This window comes from Suillus fuscotomentosus, assembly GCF_016647785.1.
Source record: "Suillus fuscotomentosus strain FC203 chromosome Unknown F5891scaffold_16, whole genome shotgun sequence".
Lineage (NCBI taxonomy): Eukaryota > Fungi > Basidiomycota > Agaricomycetes > Boletales > Suillaceae > Suillus > Suillus fuscotomentosus.
The window spans coordinates 324,462-344,324 of NW_024539528.1; the positions used below are offsets into that span (position 1 = coordinate 324,462).

General features: G+C 48.3%; 6 protein-coding genes across 6 annotated transcripts; 2 read left to right on the forward strand and 4 right to left on the reverse strand.

The window, feature by feature from the left end:
- The first annotated feature begins 652 nt into the window (after positions 1-652).
- F5891DRAFT_1171940 (uncharacterized protein) lies at positions 653-2,677 on the forward strand. Its single transcript, XM_041365564.1, has 3 exons — positions 653-991; positions 1,023-1,736; positions 1,782-2,677. Exons 1-3 carry the CDS (start codon positions 896-898, stop codon positions 2,577-2,579), a joined length of 1,608 nt encoding a protein of 535 aa, XP_041228170.1. The 5' UTR covers positions 653-895; the 3' UTR covers positions 2,580-2,677.
- Positions 2,678-4,153: 1,476 nt separating this feature from the next.
- F5891DRAFT_143777 (GMC oxidoreductase-domain-containing protein) lies at positions 4,154-7,201 on the reverse strand. Its single transcript, XM_041370649.1, has 17 exons — positions 7,189-7,201; positions 6,988-7,142; positions 6,677-6,928; positions 6,534-6,625; positions 6,298-6,477; positions 6,234-6,244; positions 6,062-6,181; positions 5,772-5,998; positions 5,637-5,723; positions 5,536-5,584; positions 5,345-5,482; positions 5,228-5,297; positions 5,090-5,178; positions 4,810-5,033; positions 4,731-4,750; positions 4,555-4,677; positions 4,154-4,504 (listed from the first exon to the last, which is right to left on the reverse strand). The coding sequence occupies exons 2-17, from the start codon at positions 7,031-7,033 to the stop codon at positions 4,424-4,426; spliced, it is 1,809 nt and encodes a 602-aa protein (XP_041228171.1). The 5' UTR covers positions 7,034-7,142; positions 7,189-7,201; the 3' UTR covers positions 4,154-4,423.
- A 1,188-nt stretch (positions 7,202-8,389) lies between these two features.
- F5891DRAFT_144038 (uncharacterized protein) lies at positions 8,390-10,428 on the forward strand. The gene is made up of 4 exons (XM_041370652.1): positions 8,390-8,602; positions 8,661-9,368; positions 9,415-10,176; positions 10,229-10,428. The coding sequence occupies exons 1-4, from the start codon at positions 8,507-8,509 to the stop codon at positions 10,301-10,303; spliced, it is 1,641 nt and encodes a 546-aa protein (XP_041228172.1). The 5' UTR covers positions 8,390-8,506; the 3' UTR covers positions 10,304-10,428.
- Positions 10,080-11,336, reverse strand: F5891DRAFT_1022370 (uncharacterized protein). Its single transcript, XM_041361227.1, has 7 exons — positions 11,277-11,336; positions 11,130-11,250; positions 11,004-11,043; positions 10,808-10,948; positions 10,710-10,755; positions 10,230-10,654; positions 10,080-10,177 (listed from the first exon to the last, which is right to left on the reverse strand). The coding sequence occupies exons 2-6, from the start codon at positions 11,248-11,250 to the stop codon at positions 10,466-10,468; spliced, it is 537 nt and encodes a 178-aa protein (XP_041228173.1). The 5' UTR covers positions 11,277-11,336; the 3' UTR covers positions 10,080-10,177; positions 10,230-10,465.
- A 1,243-nt stretch (positions 11,337-12,579) lies between these two features.
- Positions 12,580-14,068, reverse strand: F5891DRAFT_144044 (uncharacterized protein). Its single transcript, XM_041370653.1, has 5 exons — positions 13,703-14,068; positions 13,253-13,650; positions 13,007-13,205; positions 12,845-12,952; positions 12,580-12,795 (listed from the first exon to the last, which is right to left on the reverse strand). The coding sequence occupies exons 1-5, from the start codon at positions 13,967-13,969 to the stop codon at positions 12,790-12,792; spliced, it is 978 nt and encodes a 325-aa protein (XP_041228174.1). The 5' UTR covers positions 13,970-14,068; the 3' UTR covers positions 12,580-12,789.
- A 19-nt stretch (positions 14,069-14,087) lies between these two features.
- Positions 14,088-19,202, reverse strand: F5891DRAFT_1022379 (glycosyltransferase family 2 protein). The gene is made up of 6 exons (XM_041361228.1): positions 18,590-19,202; positions 18,264-18,542; positions 17,644-18,214; positions 16,136-17,595; positions 15,222-16,080; positions 14,088-15,166 (listed from the first exon to the last, which is right to left on the reverse strand). Exons 1-6 carry the CDS (start codon positions 19,056-19,058, stop codon positions 14,455-14,457), a joined length of 4,350 nt encoding a protein of 1,449 aa, XP_041228175.1. The 5' UTR covers positions 19,059-19,202; the 3' UTR covers positions 14,088-14,454.
- Between the last annotated feature and the right edge of the window lie 661 nt (positions 19,203-19,863).

Consider the following 19,863-nt stretch of genomic DNA (forward strand, 5'->3'; position numbering starts at 1 on the left):
ACGCGCGCTACGTGACCTTCTGGAGATTCGGTTATGCATATGGCGGAATAAAAAGCACCTCATACACCACTTACCTGTTGTTGTTCTCTTCCAGGCAGAGACTGTTGCGGGCTTGTGTGCCACGCGAAGAAACTGCGCCTGGGGCGTTGTTGCATCGAAATGATCTTGATTGCTGCAGGGTGAGGGAACACGGAAGTTCTAGAAGCAGTTAGCTGAGGACGGGTGGGAACGCCTGGAAAGATAACACAGTACAGACAGCGCCGAAGGATTATACGACTGGGAAGCTACTTATCGTTAACATTTGTGCCCTTTGCAAGATAAAGTACAAGGTTTGCATGGAAAATCGCCGCCACACGGATCTCCTCGATCAATCGATCAGCACTCCACAAGGCTTTGTACATAGCTTCGAGCTGTGATAGTTGTGTCAGCAATATTGGGGAGGAAGACCTAGTCGAACATGGCAAGGCGGGGTATTTTCCTGTTGTAATGATATTGCTAAGTAGTCGACTTGAGGTATGGCCAGCACGTACCGGAGGCTCAGCGCTCAGGAGCTATGTCACATCCTGGACCATCTACGAAAGTACTAAGTTACTTACTATGTGCGTCGTGTCTCCGACTGACAAGGCTGCTTACTTAATTGTGCGGGGGTAGTACGGAACTTCCGTTCATCGTTCACTGTACTACTTACTTGGTCCAGATGCATGATGGCTTCAGGTATATTGGATGTACTAACTTGCTCAGGCCAACGACCAGCTTGCCTTTTTTCAGATTTGTTGCTTCTACCTTCGATGCAATGTCGTCCACTCAAGATTCTGGTGTCAGTAGCGTCGGATAGCCCGTGATTCTGAGAGGGGAGGCCTCCTAAATTCGAACTCCTCTCTTCAATCCTACAACCATGACTATGGCGGTCGGATTCTTGTCGCTTCCTACGGAGCTCATATGTCACATTCTAATCCTCCTTAACCCCAGGGACATTAGTCGCTGTGCACTGGTTCGCTTTTCCCCGTAGTTGATCATGCTAGACATGCAATATCTTTTGGCTTGTGGTCCGGAATTCTGTCCACATTCAATACAAGCTTGAAATTTATGCCCAGGGCTTGACTAGTACTGGGGCCACTACCATGAATTCGACCGGCATTTCCAAAAAGACTCTGTGTTCTCTCAAGACATTGGCATCTTTGTGGCGATCTGACTTCCATGCGACCACTACCTTTGAAACAGTGGTCGCTATTTCTGTCACTGAATATATTCCATTTTTACCGATCCAAGATGTGAAATGTGGGCTTTGGTGGTCTTGCTCGCTGGGCGAAGACAAATTCTACATTCAGGGTTGTGGCACGAATCCTACACTCTCCCGGACATTTGTCGGTGATTTCGACGGCTTTCTTACTACTACCTTCGACCCTCTGCAGGATCTTATGGTTGTGTGTTCTGAGCATCATGATGACGTCACTGTGACCGATGCAAAACAAGATTACCATGTCTGTTGGGTAGAGTTCCGACTGGCTTCATCCCAGTGTCCACATCCCAGTGCTGCGTGCACTTCCTTGGAGTGCAAGCATACCTTTTATGCACTGCCTGGTCATTACCGTGCTGCTTGGTCACCGCCTAAAATCTGTGGTGATCACGTATTTATCCTCTATTACATAGAGAACACGGCGGATGACTGCCATCCTGAGCATGTGCCCGGCATGTTCATACAAGTGATCAATTGGAGGGGGGGATATGTGAATAGGGTGAGTTCCTTCTGTTTGTGAAATTCTGCTACTCAGCATAAGCAGCATTTTTTATGTCAACTGCGTATGTGCGAGATAGATCTTTTCTATCCAGTTGATGAACAGAAGCTTGTCATCATTGGCCCAGAAGGCTCGATATACTTGTACACGTTACAAGGGCCCGATGGGTCGCCTCAGTGCCGAATCATATATCACCTTCCCAAGATCCTCCATCTATCATTATACGACTCGGAACCCATTTTTCATGGCCACCCATCACTGCATGGCAAAGCAGCACACCAAGGACTCATGCCGAGCTATGTACCCTCCCTGGAGTCGCAGATTATGGTTTTAGAGTTTCTTCTCAAAGCGGGGACATATATCCTAGTCATCGATATGGCCATCTTCTCTGACATGGCCCTGCGCTCAGATATGCTCGTCGACATTCCCTGGTCAGATTGGGGACCTCAGTATGCGTACTACTTTCCGCACCACAAAAGTTACCATATCAGCGTGTTTGGCAGCAAGATGGCCTATGCTCTTCCCCAAGATCATATCCCGAATCCTGGTCAAAGGCTGGAAGGGCTCTCCAGTGAGGGTTACTTCTATGTGCATATCTGGGACTTCAATAAGCGAGTCATTGCTCGTTCGGAATGTGTCAACGACCCTGACTCACCGGATCTTCGCATTTGCAAGTCGGGTCAGATGATTGATTCCTTTGGTGAAGACATCTTCTCGAATGCATACATCGCAACGGTCTGTTGTACGCCATTTCCGACAGCTGGGTCCAGGATATTCTTGGAACAGGATCGGCTTACTGTGACATGGGTACGTGTTCTTCGTTTGAACACAGTAACAGTCTGATATGGCTGCGTTGTAGGCTCGGAATGATGAGAATCAGAAGATTATTATTCGGGTCATTGCCCCCACTCAGACGGAGGTTGGTTCGGACCTTCTAGAATAGACAGTTTGGAGTAAAACAGGTGGGATTCAGCAACGCCTGACCAGTTGGGGGACCAGGACACATTACTGGATGACGACGAAGGATATTGCAGTGCTTCTATGCCACCGGCTTCCATCTGCATCACCCTGTGGCTCATCACGCTGTGGGCATGGGTGAGAGTATCAGCAGGAAAATGCTTAGATACAATAGCAACGCAACCTGCATGACGCTCAATGAGATAGCTGAAAGCAATAACATTGGTACTTGCGCTAGCAGCTGTCCGAACTCCCTGGGACCTCCTCGTTGTGATCTAGACTTGCATACATCCATGATCATGTACCGACGATTCGATTTTTTCGCCGTGTAGGAGCAGAATTACATACTTCTATAGTTCTCACGACTGCAATGTCACGGACTCATGAATTCACTCGTGAACCGGACCCTCGGAACTAACTGCTATGCAGTGCTGCTGCCTCGATCGGTCCAATGGTAAGTTTTTAGTGACATCACTTGATGGCATCATACTTACCCGCGTTTGACTCAGAGTTTAGGAAACGATGTAGCGCGCTCGCTGAACAGCATGACCGTATTCTTGGCGTATGCACTTCCGTCCTCACCTCTTTCGCTACTGACCATTATGCAAGCAGAGATCCCCGGTCAAATCTAGGATGGCTACGATGTAGTACCTAATTTCTTCCACGAAATGCATCAAGTACGTGCAAATGCATACCCCTCATTTCTCTCTCATATCATTCATTATAGCATTTTCACATTTCCTGTCCACAAGCTCAACAGCACCCTGGGTGTCTGAAAGACTCAGGTTCATTATGACGGGAACTCCTCGTTCGGCTCCTCCACCTGCACCACCCACTACCTTATCACCTTCAAAACTCACCTACGACACCTATTCGCCCTGCCAACCTCATCATGCAATGCCACCTGTCGTCGACGTTCCTTTGACCCAGGTTCAACAGGTACGCCTAGTCATATTTATCACTATTTCTTAGGTGTCCTATGCTCCAATCTAATGCTGCAGCGGGTGCTGTTGGGAGTGACGATTTCTTGATCCATGATGAAGACTATCATGGACCTCCATCGGACGCCGATTTATAACAGCAACAGCAACAGCAACCAGCAGCAGTGCAGGTAGACAACAGAGGACATGGACGTGGTTGGGTGTGCTGCTAAAAGCATTTATGAATGTCTGCTGGTATTTTAGTTTCATCGTCCATCCTGTTATGACATCTGCATTGACTTTACGATAGGCGATCAATACATGCCGCACCACACAGTCGGTAAGGGTCACGTTGGACAAAGATTTAAAGATTTAAACCTGGTGACGTATGTTGTGCTAGTGCGTGCGTTGTAGTTGATTGATGCTTGAAGGGCTTGGTTCAACCAATCGCGCAGGCCCGATGATGTCCTCGTCGATGCATTGTTCCTTTCACGCAGGGCCTATTGATGTGTTCGATTGCTACTATCGTTGTCTTTCAACGGGTGATCCCCACAGTTCTGCCAATGACCACGACTTTCTTTCTTCCTACTGTCTCAGTTTGACAACAACAATGTTTACGGTGATCTCTGGTCTATCTACTTACGGCTAATCAAGAACCTCTCCATTGAACAGTGTGCAATTAGCCCGCACGGTCTGCGATTTGGAGAACACAATTTTATGGATTGGTGGACCTTCCTACATAAATTTCTGGTATTTTGACGCATTGTTCCCGGCGGATGAGTAGTCGGTCCAGGAAATGGTCTGACGATATCAAATGCAGTTGATACCCAATTCTTCAGCAATGATCATCGCAGCCCGCTCTCCAATGAGAAGTGCAGTCGAGTACGTGTTCTGTGTATATCGTGAGATCGCACATCAACAATCCTCTGTCCAGTACCCACCGTGCCAACGTTCAACGGCGAAATGGACATATCTGCAACCTTCAGGTTTGACACTCCATATACATTGAGCCGAGCGTCGACGACTCCCTGATCTGCCTCAGGTTTCATCGCACAAGTCCCAAGCTAACAAATACAAATATCAGATATGAAATCATGGAAGGTTCAGTCGCACACACAGAATGCCACGTCGTTTGCACTGATTTCGATTCAGTATTTTGAGTACTGCGACGATACAGATCGCATGTCAGCACTTACTAATATCGCGGTGGAATCGATCAATCGCCTCGTCATCTTCGGTAGTGTAAACGATGTCTGGCGCATTCAAGTCCACTGGCCCGGAGGCTTCTCTGCAGGCTGCAGCGCTTCCCTCCGGGAAATCCGGATGGCCGGCAGCGACTTCACCTCGGTAGGAAGCCATGCGTCGAAGAAGTTCGCGTGTCTTTTTGTACCCGAAGTCAAGAGGAACAATATCAGATGGACTGGCCGGAGTGTCGTAGTCATGCAAAGTGCCCTAAAATGAAATGCGTCCACTCACTCATCTAGGAAGCCTGTAGTAAAGTCCATTTCTTCTTTTCCGTCCTCTGTCACGTTGATATGAACGCTTCCAACAGACACGGGGTAAAGCTATTTAAAATGTTAACAAAAGAATCACAGGGTAGATGAAAAGCAATACTGTATAATACCCAGTACACATGTACTTGCGAGGAGGAAGAACAAGCGGCCTCGAGAGCGGTTGAACGTGTCTGGCTGCCATGAGCATTGTCATATCATCAAAGCAATGCGCACACACCCTGCAAAAATACAAAATATTGCAACAGCCTTGTCTGGCCGGTCCTGGAAGAACTCCTTCCAGCGCGGTTGAAAAGCTGAATCCATGGCTTTCAACTCCTCGTCATCAGGACGCCACTTGATTTTTGCATCGAGGCCGCTGAGATTCCAATCAGCACGATGCCAGCAGTGATGATAATAACTTGCACTGACTTTTGTGCAATCAACGACTTGCCGCTGCTGTTCCATTCCGCAAGGCTTTCTGCATTTGAGTGGTTGTGAAGTGCTGCAATCGTGGGATGAAGCATGCTTACCCTGCAAGATACTGTCACCACGCCAGAGGGCGTCCATGGTGACGGCCTCGTCAGCAGCCAAGTATGGAACAAAGACGAGATTGTGATCTGACCGTCCTAAGCCAAGCAAGCTCTCGGGATAACTTGAAAGCGCACCTTGATAATTCTCTCCGACACCAGGCAAATTCACCAGCTGCTCGATACCGCATCGCTTGAGGATCGCCTCGGCACCGATGCCAGACCTCTCCAGAATGGTCGGGGAGCCGAATACCCCAGCAGAAATGACAACCAGTTTTGATGCTCTTACAATACTCGACGACTGATCCGCATCTGGGAAAGACACCGGGTCACTGGCGAACTCGACACCTACAGCACGCTTGTCTCTTTCATTTGGAAAAAAAAACATCAACCGTTTGCTGGTGTTGCGATCTCAGATGGCCACTTACTCGAATATGATGCGCTTCACGCGCTTTCCGTCCCAGACTTGTAAATTCAGGTTGTGAGCTTGGTTGTAGACATAGTGGTGAGCTGCGTCAGAACGCCTTCCGGTTGTTCCGTTGATGTATCTTGTGTACATGAGCTAAGATTTCGCAATTGCCTAGGAGTGCAGGAACTCACTTCCGCCATGGCTGAGATAGATCTGGTTAGTTGTCGCAGGTAGGAAAGAAGCATCGTAACTTACACTGTATGTATTGCATGTTTCCAGATCATCGGTGTCGTCGGCATACTGCCTCTTGTGATAGGTCGTGCCAACCTGGATGAATTCGTCGGCGATACCCAACTTACACCCACCAGATGAAACTTTGATAGGCCCGTCATATCCGTGAGTTGGACGATTGGGCTGCATCTCATATGTCTCCAGCTATAAAGCGAACGTATAAGTAATTCGAACGAATGTCCTGAAAACAAATTTGAGACCTTCTTCATGAGGGGAATCAAATTTTCAGATTCCCAACCATCGACTCCCCAATCATCAAAGTCCGAAGCAGGTGCACGGGTATATGCCATAACTATCTCATTATTAGATTATCGTTCACTGTCATTGCAAGTATGCTACGCACAATTCACACATGAGGCTCCACCAACGCAACGACCGGAAGGAACGATCGGCGCACGGCCGTTGAGACGAGGAGATGGATTTCCCCTGTGGAATGTGACCGTGGTGCTCGTCGGTGCTTGGTTGAGGGGATATTGGTATGGTTGGATATGTATAGGTTTATTGAGGGTGTGTTGACCCGCTTCCAGAATCAAGATCCTGAGCGAGGGATCATATGCAGCCAAGCGACCTGCGACAACACAGGCTGTAGCACCACCTATACAGAAAAATGCGTAGCTTAAGAGGGCAAACCACTACAGGATTATATCTGCTCACCTCCAGCAAAAACGATGTCGAATTCTGACAGGATTCGCTGAGACATTAATGTGGAGGGTTCCTTTCAGACTGCCCTTCGCAAGTTCCACTTTATAACCTTGACAGAAGCGTCTTGGCGCCCATCGGGAACTTGCGACTTCAGTCTGCTTTCACTACTAGGCGAGGTTTGAACATGATGTGAGAAAAACACGGGGTGCGTACGTGTGTGATACTGCATGCGTATAAGAGGGATGCTCCATTACGACTTTCGAGCGACAAAGTCATTTTAGAATCGAGCATCCCTGAACGTGTGGCATTGCGGGTACCCCCGACGCATTAAGCATTAGCGACGTTCACACCTGGGAGAGCTTACGGTTTGTCGCTCACAAGATTTTGTGGTTCTTTTGTATGTAACCGGGTATGGAGAACCATGGTCAACATACATGCAAGCAGATACTGCTCATGAGAAGGAAGTCGTGCCTCGCAAGTTGTTAATAGTAACGTCTTCAATAACTGATTAACGAAAGTACTCACCTCCTGCAGACCAGGCTATCGCTCGTATTGGCGAGCCATCGCAACTATCCAACTTGAGTGAATCACGTTTGTATGCGAGCTTGCCTCGTCACATGCAGTCACGGCCTGCCAAGTATCAGTTAACCCGCTATTCACAGTTGACAAATTCGTATATCCATTGAATGCAGCAAAAGGAGCAGCCGCCATCACGCACCTGGGCTTCCTCCTCGATGTGGCCTTGGCATCTGCACACGCTGGAGCATGATGCATGATGGGAGAGCCGAAGCTATGACTCGGACAAAGCAGAGACTCAGGATGATGATTGTGCCTACACTCGAAGTATTACATAGTAAATTCACACATTTCTAGCATTAGGGATGTTCACACCTGGGAGAGCTTACAGTTTGTCGCTCACAAAATTTCGTGGTTCTTTTGTATGTAACTGGGTATGGAGAACCATGGTCAACATATATGCATGCATGAGTACTGCTCATGGGAAGGACTCGGATTCTCGGAAGTCGTGCCTCGCAAAATTGACAAGCAAGCATTGTATTACATAATAATCTATGTTTTCTAAGGTTGACTCGGAGCCTGAACCTGCAGTCAGAATTATGATATTCTTCCAGTACTGCTTACCTTTATCAAAGTGTGTGGCCTTGCAGCCACCCCTCCATGGCAAGCAGAGATCAAATTTACGAAATTTGAAGGCCGTAGAATTCCTTCCACTCTGAACCGCTTTCATTATGGGTCACGATTCACAACTGACCCTGGTTGCTTACTTAATTGCGCGGGGGTACGGAATTGTGCTTGATGGAATTATGTGCAAGTGTACTAGTACTAACTTACTACTCAGGTTCACTTGACGAGCTCGCCTGTTTTCAGACGAAATTTATTTTGTTGCTCCTACCTTCCATGCGATTTTGTCCCCCTAAGGCTTTAGTCATTAGTGGCGTAATGACCCTAGATTCCGAGAGGAGAGGCCTCCTAAATTTTTCAAATTCGAAGTCCTCACTTCAATCCTACAACCATGACTATGGCGGTCGGATTCTTGTCGCTTCCTACGGAGCTCATATGTCACATTCTAATCCTTCTTCACCCCAGGGATATCAGTCGGTGTGCAATGGTTTGCTTTTCCCCGTAATTCTACGATTTCCTCCATGACTAATGTTTGATCATACTAGACCTGCAATATCTTTTGGCTGGTGGTCCAGAATTCTGTCTACATTCAATACAAGCTTGAAATCTATGCTCAAGGATTGATTAGTACCGGAACCGTTACCATGAATTCGACCGGCGTTTCCAAAAAGACTCTGTGTTCGCTCAAGAAACTGGCATCTTTGTGGCGATCTGACTTCCATGCGACCACTACCTTTGAAACAGTAGTCACTACTGCTGCCACATGGGGACGCATGTTACCGATCCAAGATGTGAAGTGTGGGCTTTGGTGGTCACACTCGCTGCGCGAAAACAAATTCTACATCCAGGGTTGTGACCCGAATCCTACACTCTCCCAGACATGGTCTATCGCCGGTGATGTCGGGAGCTCTCTTACTACCTTCGACGCTCTGCAGGATCTTATAGTTGTGTGTTCAGAGCATCCTTATCGTGTCAATGTGACCAATGCAAAACAAGATTACCATGTCTGTTGGGTGGAGTTCCGACTGGCTTCATCCCAGCGTCCACACCTGAGTGCTGCATGCACTTCCTTGGAGTGCAAGCATACCTTTGGTGCACCTAGCTATTACCGTGCTGATTTGTCACCACCTGTAATATGTGGTGATCGCGTGTTTATCCTCTATTACATAGAGGACACGGATTCCTGCCATCCTGAGCCTACGTCCGGCATGTTCATACAAGTGATCAATTGGAGGAAGGGATATGTGAATAGGGTAAGTTCTCTCTGCTTGCGAAAAATCTTCTACTCAGCATAAGCAGCATTTTCTATGTCAACTGGATATCTGCGAGTTAGATCTGTTCTATCTAGTTGATGAACAGAAGCTTGTCATCATTGGCCCAGAAGGCTTGATGTACTTGTACACGTTACAAGGGCTCGATGAGTCGCCTCAGTGCCGAATATTTCACCTGCCCAAGATCTTGCATCTATCATTGTACAACTCCCAGGTCAGGATTCATGGCCACCCATCACTGCATGGCAAAGCGGCACGCCCAGGACTCATGCCGAGTTATGTGCCCTCCCTGGAGTCACAGATTATGGTTTTAGAGTTTCTTCCCGAAGCGGAGAAAGCTATCCTAGTCATCGATATGGCCATCTTCTCTGACATGGCCCTGCGCCCAGACATGGTCGTCGAGATTCCCTGGTCAGATTGGGGACCTCAGTATGCGTGCTACTTTCCGCACCACGAAAGCTACCATATCAGCGTGTTTGGCAACAAGATGGCCTATGCTCTTCCCCAAGATCATATCCCGAATCCTGGTCAAAGGCTGGAAGGGCTCTCCAGTGAGGGTTACTTCTATGTGCATATTTGGGACTTCAATAAGCGAGTCATTGCTCGTTCGGAATGTGCCAACGATCCTGACTCACCGGGTCTTCGCATTTGCAAGCCGGGTCGGATCATTGACTCCTTTGGTGAAGACATCGTCTCGAATCGTGCATACATTGCAACGGTATGTCGTACGCCATTCCCGACAGCTGGCTCCAGGATATTCTTGGAACAGGATCGGCTTACTGTGACACGGGTGCGTGCTCTTCGTTTGAACAGAGGAACGGTCTGATGTGACCACATTGTAGGCTCGGAATCATGAGGTTAATATCCAGGTCATTTCCCCCATCCAGACAGACGTTGGCTCGGACATTGCAGAATAGATACTTTGGTTGCCCGGCGTTATGCTTGTATCATGTTTGTATTGGAAAGTGAGTGAGATAGGTAGTACTTAGCGACGCCTATGTAGTTTTCCGAGCAATATGCGTTTTGATGACAAGCAAAACATCAAGGTTGCTTTCGCAGTTCGTTCAAACAGACGAAGTCTACGTATTTACATTGGGGTTATATGCGAATGCCATGGCATCGAGGTCTGTCACTCTGTCCGATACATAATCGAGCTGAGAGAAATATTCTCGAGTACTGATGACCAGTCGAGGAACCAGGACACATTGCTGGATGGTGACGAAGAATGTTGCAATGCTTCTATACCACCGGCTCCCGTCAGTATCACCCTGTGGTTCATCATGCTGTAGTCATTGGTAAAAGTATCGACAGGACAATGCTTACATTTGCAGATATAGTAGCAACCTGCATGACGCTCAATATGAGATAGCTGAAAGTAATGGTAAGAATGTTTTCAAGGTAAGATAACCGCATTCACTCACCACGAAAAATGCAGTACATGGTCCCTAAGGATGGCAATAATGTCGCCATGACCATCACCAAATCCATCGTCTGAACGTGTTCTCTGCATCTCACGGACATACTCCACGAGGACCCGTCCGGTAAGGAGGAGAAATAGAAAGCTCGATGCATAGACTTGGAATGCCCTCAAGAACAGGCACCACAGAGACCATGGACGTGGTGCAGACTCCCGACCCGGAAAGTACACGTTCTTTAGCTGAACATCAACAATTCATGAGCGAGTGGCTATCACAAAATTGGCTGACTTGCATGCTAAGCCATCGGTTACTCCTCGGAAAGCACTAGTGACCAGAAAGCAGATAATAAGGAATATCCTCATCCGCATGGATCGGTGATACATGGCAAAAACACGGATTGACATGATTGCTACGATTGATTTTGAAACATTAATAATAGTCCACATTCATTTGATCACATCATGGGACGGACCATACATCGTGCACGCGAGGGCAACCATTCCCCATGACCGTGATCCGCCAACGATGCCACCTATCAGGAATTAAAGGGATTGCCGCACATGTGTAGCTCGTAGACTCACGCCTAGAGCCGACATTAGCACATGGACTGCAGCAAGTTAGTAGCTGGTGGAACGTACTTCTGTGCTTGATCAGTTAGTCAAAGATGTATTCCTGCAAGTAACTTAAGAGGCTTCACCGTATCACTCAACAAGATGCCTGGCCCCCCTACTACAAATCGAAACAAAACACGAGTTGGTTTGAAAGCAGAATTCCACAAAAAAAATACGTACATATCTGAATCCTGAAACACAGTTCTCAGTCAACAGATCCGCGTCCTCTATTTTAAACTTACATCGCAATCGCAAGACCCAAGTAACGTGCCTAAACAATATTGTCAGGCCACATAGCACGATGTTTCAGAGGGCAACTCACAATGATATATAGAACTGTCGTTAGCCTCCAGCGTTGGCACTACGGAGTGTTGGTATAAGTCAGACGATAAGTACATTGGTTTGAATTCCTCGCCCATATCAGCTCTACCTAGTCGAAACGAAGCAGTTAAAAGGTGGAAATAACGGTTTTCGAAAGATCGCATAACATACTTCACGAGTGAAAACGAGGCCTGACAGAGACCACATTTGAGCATGCTTGCATTAACTTGTGATATAACTGGTCAGATACCATAGTCGTAGAGATGATCGTTGTAGAAGCCACTGTGCGCGAATCAACTCTAAGAACCTGAACAAAGGAGGCCAGAGACCCACCAATGAATCTAAAGTGAAGGTCATCACATCCGGTAGCTGGCCAAAAGCTTGGTGAGCCAGATGTAAAGCTCATATCCCGCGTGTAGGTCAGAACGAAAGAACGATGCCCATGCCACCTTACTTCCGCTTTTATACTAAGCTTCCCATATCGGCTTGCCATTGACCAAATCCATCACGATCGTAACTTTAAATCTTACTGTCGTCTGCTTGCCAAAAGGCAGTGATACTGAAAGTTTGTGTTCTAGTATCTCGGACAGAGATTATGGGAACTCTAGTAAGCCAGCGTGCTTACATCCATAGGGACTAAATTTTGTAATCTGATGTGATTATTTCGAACAAACTCAATTTAAACCCATCGGCACCGGTGCAATGCGATTAATAGCGGGTTGTCTTCTCGCTCCACTTTATGAGCATGGAAACCAAATAGTATGAGCATTAATTTACCGTGATCATGTGCAGTACCGTTTCGGATAGGTCGTGATCAACTCCTTTCTGTCACTCAATGGCCAGGGCTTGGCCTCCAGTTATAGTAGTTCAGTCAAAGTCTCCGATACGTTATGTTAGCAAATGTCGTCAAGGCGTGTGTGTGGCAATAATTAATGGTTGCAGCAGGAAGAATCGTGGTGGGTATCAATGCGATATCAGGGGGGGACGATGATATGCGTAAGGAAGGGTCGCAGGAGAAACGAGTCTGTCCAAAAGTTCCAATCTCCATCACAGCTAGACCTGAAGGAATAATCAGAAAGATTGAGCGTGAGAAAAGGACGGCACATACTAAGCTAAGCTCGAGGGTCCATACTCGCCTTGCCCATAGTTTCACAGGAATAGGTGGCTCTCCTGGCACAGCTAGATCGACCTCAAGGCCGTCCCACCAGCACTTGCGCTAGGATGACCAACGCATGAACAACTGTCCCACGCATATTTGGAGCAAACTTACCGCTGGTTTTCTCCAGAACAATAACAACTTCTGTGCTGTAGCCATTTGATTGTAGTCAATAGTGACCGGTCGCTCGCTATTTTGTCCTGGAGGATGATGTACGATGCCCGTCTTGAGTAATACAAGAGCGATTGAAGAAATACAACACCGCGAGGGCTCCATGGCACGGAAACCCCATTCGTCGTCTCGGTTAAATCCACTATGGACGCTGTCAGTAACACCACAGACAACCACCAGCAGCCTTACCTCATGCACAACATATCAATAAGATGTTGTTCAGCGATATTGTTCTCCTTGTGAACGTTTCGTTGGAGCGCAGTAAAGATATTACGCTTTTCCATAACATTTTGTCCACACTTGTGCTTGATATCAAGAAGCGCCTGGTTGGCGGTGCCATGTTCATCAGTCAGAGCCTTTCCTTCTTTTGGCGGTATAGCAAAGTATTCCAGTTCCTCGCGAAGCACGATGATAGCCTGCTTGGTAAGGAGTGGATTCTGTGATACAGAGGGACCAAAATCTGAAGGTGACCCGTCAAGCAGATGCTGCTGTGCCGCGAACAGACCAGGCGAAGTATTGGTTCCATAGAACGTGTCTGATGCGTTTCTGAAGAAATCAAGCACGTATGCAAAGCATTCTGGGTCAAACTGCGGCGCGTCAGCAAACCTGAACCACGTGAATTGTTCAGTAGCCGCTTACATCGACGCCGTACACCTCGTCGTCCTCTTCATTGTCCCCGCCATCTGAGAATGCTTGGCTCTGACGACTCAGAACGAGTCCGTTTGGAAAGAGACACAGGAGAACCGATTCGGGGAGATTCATAATGGTTTCTCTGTCAACCGAGAAACGTCTGCCTCGGAGGTCGAGGAGCAGCCTAGTAAGTAACTGAGGCTGAAGGCTGGTATTCACGGGCGCATGCTGGGATACCTGTGTGATTGGTGAGGAGGATATCGATACCGCTGCCATGATGGTCAACAGTGATGATGAGGGAAATGTTGTGAAGACTGCTCAGGGATTCTGAACATCAACTTTCCCCAGCGCCTCAAGGCTACCACGACCTCCCTTGTTTGTGCAAACCAAATACTTCCACAATAAACCCTGGGCTGCACATTGTATTCAAGACTCGGCTTTTTTTTGCTTTTTTGCTACAAGAAGTCCTCTAGTATCTATAAGGAGTGGACGATGCATGTAACAAATCTGAACGATAGCTTATGCATCCAAGTTGAAATATTACAGAGATATTGCGTTTCGTGATACTGTCCAGATCAACTGCGCATGTTAAGATAAAGTCAAGGAAAGACTGGAAGAATGAAAAGGTCGTAAGGTATCACAATAAAACACGTGTAGTCCAAAGAGAGCAAACGAAGAGCATTCTTAAATTCACTGGCCAGCCAAAAGTTTGGAACCTGATCTCGAAGAATGTCACATGAAATCAAAAATAGAATGTATCTTTAATATCCGCTTCCATATCCTCCTGGATGTGGAGGCGCTGCTCCAGGTGGCAGATTAAACGTTGATGAACGAGAGTATCGGTTCTGAGGCGCCTGTGATGTGGACCGGCGGACTGCTGGTCTCGCTACCCTGCGGACACCCTCGGGCCCAGGAACAGGTCCATTGTCAGACAAGCTGACTCCACGGCCCCCTTGTTGATATTTGCTGGGCACAGGTGGCGGTGACATATCTTCTGGTTCGGCACTATAGCCACCATACTGGTCATCATACGTAGCCACATGTGGTTCAGAGCGGAATGGGTTCTGGGTCTCTCCAGGGTATTGGCTGGATATGGTCTGATTGCGAAGAACACCCCCTGCCCGGGCAACGTGAGCATCAAACTGGGGGTACCGCGGCGTCGGAGATTCAGTATACGAGTCGACGTATTGGTCTTGCTGGGAGGAAACAAGTCGTTGATTAGAGGTGGAGCCGCCATCTGAATAAACAACATCCTCGCTAGAGCGTGACATAGCGGCCGACGAGGTTGGTGTTACAGAGGTGGGATTCTTACTGACGGAAAGTGGTGTAGGGAGTGTAAGAAGGCCGTTACTGTCGTGTCTCGACCGAGTACCAGATGCGTACGGCACACTGGGCGTAGACTCTGTCGTCGATGAGTCAACACCACCATTATGATTAACATCAGAGTTTGATGCCATCGAGTACCGATTGTTGCTGAAATAGAAGTCAGCGATAAGAAACGGAGCACGCCACCAATCACAAGACTCACAAAGTTGAATCACGAGATTGTACCCCATTCTTCCACCGCCTATCACGCTCGAACTCAGCCCAGCGCTTCATGACGATATGCGAAGAGTCAAATTCTCCCTCCTTATCACCATGGTTGCCACCCTTATCACCTGCAACTTGCCGCGTCTGACCCCATGAGAAGTCATCAAAGTGCCAGAACGCATAGGCAGGGAGGAGACCGTTCCATATGGGCAAGGAAATTAAATACACGATCATCCATCCGACATAAGCGACCTTGCGTGACGTTACGACAATGAGGAGACCGGGTAAACCAAGGACGATAGCAAGCAGTACGAGAGGGATGGTAGTGTTGGCACCGCCGGGGATGATGGAGATAATGATGAGGTAGAGAGTGAAACTAATAGCGGCGGGCAGAACAAGCGTTCCCATAAGCTCCATACCCACGACGAACTGCATCGAGAAACAGAACGTTCCGCAAAGATCACGGACAAGAACGAGCTCAAACAGATTATGGATCGTTGAATTAATCCACCGACGACGTTGGGAGAGCAGAACGTGGAAGGTGTCAGGGACGATGGTCTTGCAGACGGCCTGGGGACAGAACATGTTCTTGCGCCGCGGGAATGTCTTGAGCAGGAGGGTTGTGAGGTATCGATCTTCTCCGAGGAGTAACAGGTTCTTCTTGTGCAAAGTGTCAACAACGTTCTCTGAGTACCGTTCCACGATGTCAGGGTTTGCCAGGACAGGAACCCAGTACCCAGTGTCACCCTTGGGAGCCTTGATCCGGTACATACTGAAACAACCGGGCAAACATGTAACACCACCGAACATGGCTTCGAACGCCTTAGTCATGTGATGTGAGATGTAGTACTCGAAGACTGCGAGGCAAAAATTAGGGTTAGGTTTCTACAGACACCAACAGACGAATCGTACCCTGCATCATCGTCACGAAATTATCCGCTTTATTTGCAATCTTTGTCTCTCCGCACAGACCCATAATCTCAACGTCCACAACCATGCATGACACCATGCGAGTCAACGAATCCGGGAACACCTTGGTATCCGCATCAACGCAAAGCACAAGCTCATATCGATCTGGGCTGACACCCGTCACGCGCCAGATGGAGTTGAAGAACTCATATTCAAATGTCGTCATCCGCTCGTCAAACATGACCTTCTGCAAGAACGCCATGAGCACGATCTGCGAGTCACGCTTCCCTCTGTTTCCGGGCTTCGCATCGTTTGTCTCCAGTGGGTTGCCGACTTTGGCAACGACAACCATCGGGACGCGCTGCTGCTTAGACACCTCAACCGAGGCATTGTCGTAGTCGTAGAAACCGGCGTAGACCTTTGCCATGTTATGACGCTTGTGCCCATCTGCAATGGCAACATAAGAGTGTGGCTCGACCTCATGCGGTGAGATGGCGAAGTCTTTCATCATTGAAAGACAGATCTCCGGCGTCGTCATTGAGTTACCAGCACCTTTGACCATACCATCCGCGATGACCAGGATGAGCTTGTGGCTGTTAGGGTAATCTGTCGTGGCGAGGGAGTCGAGCGTTGTACGAAGACCCTCGACGGACTCTGAGTATGCCGTGACCAGGCAAATAGTGTACGCGAGGGGAAAGTTGAACGGTTCGAAATCGGGGGGAGGCTGTGGTACAACATTCTGCAGAGGGAACGGACAGGGTGTGTCAAGGAACGCGGAGCGAGGAGAGATATTGCGAGACGATATATCACCAAACGACATGGTGCTTCTTGATTGACGGTATGGTGTATCAGGGGGACTGACTTTAGAAGCTTTGGTGGAATATGCGGTGTTCCGCTTGTAGGGATCTCCCATTCCGTAATTCGTGGTAGGTCGAGGAGAGGCGCCCTTAGGCATATTTTCCTGTGGTGTGAAGCGAGAGGTAGACGGAAAGAATCCTTTCTTCCCGACCTTCCCATTTCGTAACCCATTCTTGCTCACATTGGGACGATATTCGCTCGGTGCAGGCCGGTAGATATCGTTCGACCAGTCCTCAATCTGGGCGGAGCGCTGCATGCGTTGCTCATATGTCTCCCGCGGGAAATTACCGAGCTTCCATGAGAAAAACCATGCGAACATGACGGCCATGACAAAGCGAATAGCGACGACACCGATAATGAACACGAGGGACAGATAGAGGACGACCTCGGAGGCGACGCAACCGATTGAGTTGGTATCAATAAACCCGACCGTGATCACGTCCTCCAGACACTTGCCGACCTGGCGCTGGTTTGATCGCATGAACATCATAGAAAGGTCTTTTCCATTATATGTTCCATCTGCATTCTTCATCTCATCGAAAAGAGCAGGGTACTGCACCTCAGCAGTGCTGAGCCACTGTAGAAGATCTAGGTCAAGAACGTTGCTAGAAAAATGATCAAACTGAGAAAACATCAGCTACGTAGAAACTCACGACTCGAAGACGGCCAAATTACGATCGGAAGCTGCGACATCATCCCATGTGTAGTAGACCTGCCCCTGAGGCTTCATCGCAGCTAGCCCCTGCCTTGCTGTGGAAGATACATGACAGTTCGTCGAATCTCCGTATCCGGACACATTCTGTGCGTTTGACTGTGGATTGAACACATTACAGGGGAAGTACCAGTCCAACATTTGTCCACTGCCCGTGATACTGGAACCGTTCGCCTTCGTGATGATGCCCAAGCAGTTATCATTGGTGATCTGAAACAAGAAGCTTGCGTCGTTACTGGCCAGGTTCCACCCGCCAGTCAGCAGCGGGTTTGTTGATCCGTTGAACGGCCCCGCGGCTGGATGCTTGAAGTTGGAAAAGTCATAGTCATAGCCATGGATGATCACCGAGTTGTTCTGAATCTGGCCCTGGTGGAATCGATTTGGAGGAATGCCGCAAACAGTTTCTGTGAAGCCGAATGTAACGAAACCGACACCAGCCATCTCTATGAAGATGATGCTTATTAGACCTATTTTCTCGCGCCATGCACGTTGAGCATCTGGCGTGCGGATACCTGACATAAAATGAGCAATCTTGCAACGAAACCATACAAAAATGCCTACCACATGTCCGGAGAATGAAGTGAGGGATCCAGCAGGTAATGATGTAACAGTAAAGAAACCATGCATCCTTGGGCCCCGGCCCGATGCTGTCAAGACATTTGCGTGACTGGCGGTCAGGTACTGTTAGTGGCGCGGCAGACTGAGTGGATGCTGGGCGCTTGCGCCGAAGGGTTGCACCTCGTTTAAAGAGAGCAAGTCCTGATTCCTGCACGTCCTCTTCACGTCCAAGAAAAGATTTTCCTCTACGGAGCACTGCTTTCTGCGGATAATTACCAGTACCTAGAAGAATGAGTTAGACGACATGCTACCAGGGCAGACATACGTACTTGACGGTTGAACACCCACTCTACCAGTTCCCTCATTCTGCATCTGTGCTGCATGAGTGCGATAGTGCCATTGCCTGTGGCCAGGTTCGATCTTCTCCCTGTCTGGTCGGACCAAACTCTTCTTCCGCCCCACTCGTGCAGGATCGAGGTGATCTGCTCCTGCAGAGTCGACAGCAGGCGAAATTTGGTTTTCGTATGCAGAGGGCAGTGTACGCTGGCGTTGCTGATCCAGGGCACTCTGCCTATCACCACGCTCTGTAGTTTGGAAAGAGATATTTGGTGTTCTGCCCTCTTGAAACTGGTTGAATGCTGGCCGCTGCTGCGAGTAGGCGCTCGCAGGTGACGGAGAAGATGAATGGTTATACCCAGAATACTGCTGTTGTGGATAGACGGGAGGAGTCTGCGGGGGTGATGGGTGATGATGTTGGTGGTGGGCAGACCGTGAACGTCTTTGATCACGATAATCCATTGTTTTAGGGTCAAGGAAAGTTCACCCTGATGTGGTCGCTGTCGTAAACGTCAGCAGCGCTGCTTGTGATAGTGAGGAGAAAAGAGCGGCGGATTCGATTGAAGGGAATGGGAAACTGCCCCGTGTAGTGGCGCAAGGCAAAAGGCCTCTCAATACGTCGTTTTTTGCCACGAGCAAGGTCAAAACAAATGACTATTTTCGGACACACGTTGATTTCTTTATACGAAAATCATTGTGTTTCCATTGCTCTCGTCATGTCTACCGCTCATTAGAAAACAAAAGTAATGTGAATGATAACAACAGCATATATATATTGGTCAAGCTGAGTACGACTCTACAGTACTTGTGAAGAATTTTGGCCCATAATTAACCACAGTACATCGTTTAGCCAATCATTTGTATGCTATCATTGCTATGCTCTCAGCAACACGGGACAACCAACATGTATCCGTACGGTAGCAGAACGCAGCACCTATTTCTATCCACACACTTCTCACATATTCTCGTGAGAAGTAGTGCTCAACTAACGTATAATGTGCTATCAGATACGGCGCCATCGCAACACGCAAGGTACGGTAGCGCAATGACCCTTGCCATAAGTATTCGACTAAAGACATCTCTGAGACTATCTCGATTCCCGAAGCTTGCGGCGTCCCCTTCAAGCACAACCAACACGTCTCTCCTGCCACCTACTATATTGGCTGCAGTTAATGATGTCTCTCCTACTGCAACATCGTGAAAGAAGGGCGTGGAACTACGACCGGATCCGAAGAATGGACGGTGCCGGCGAATGTTTGCATTTTGT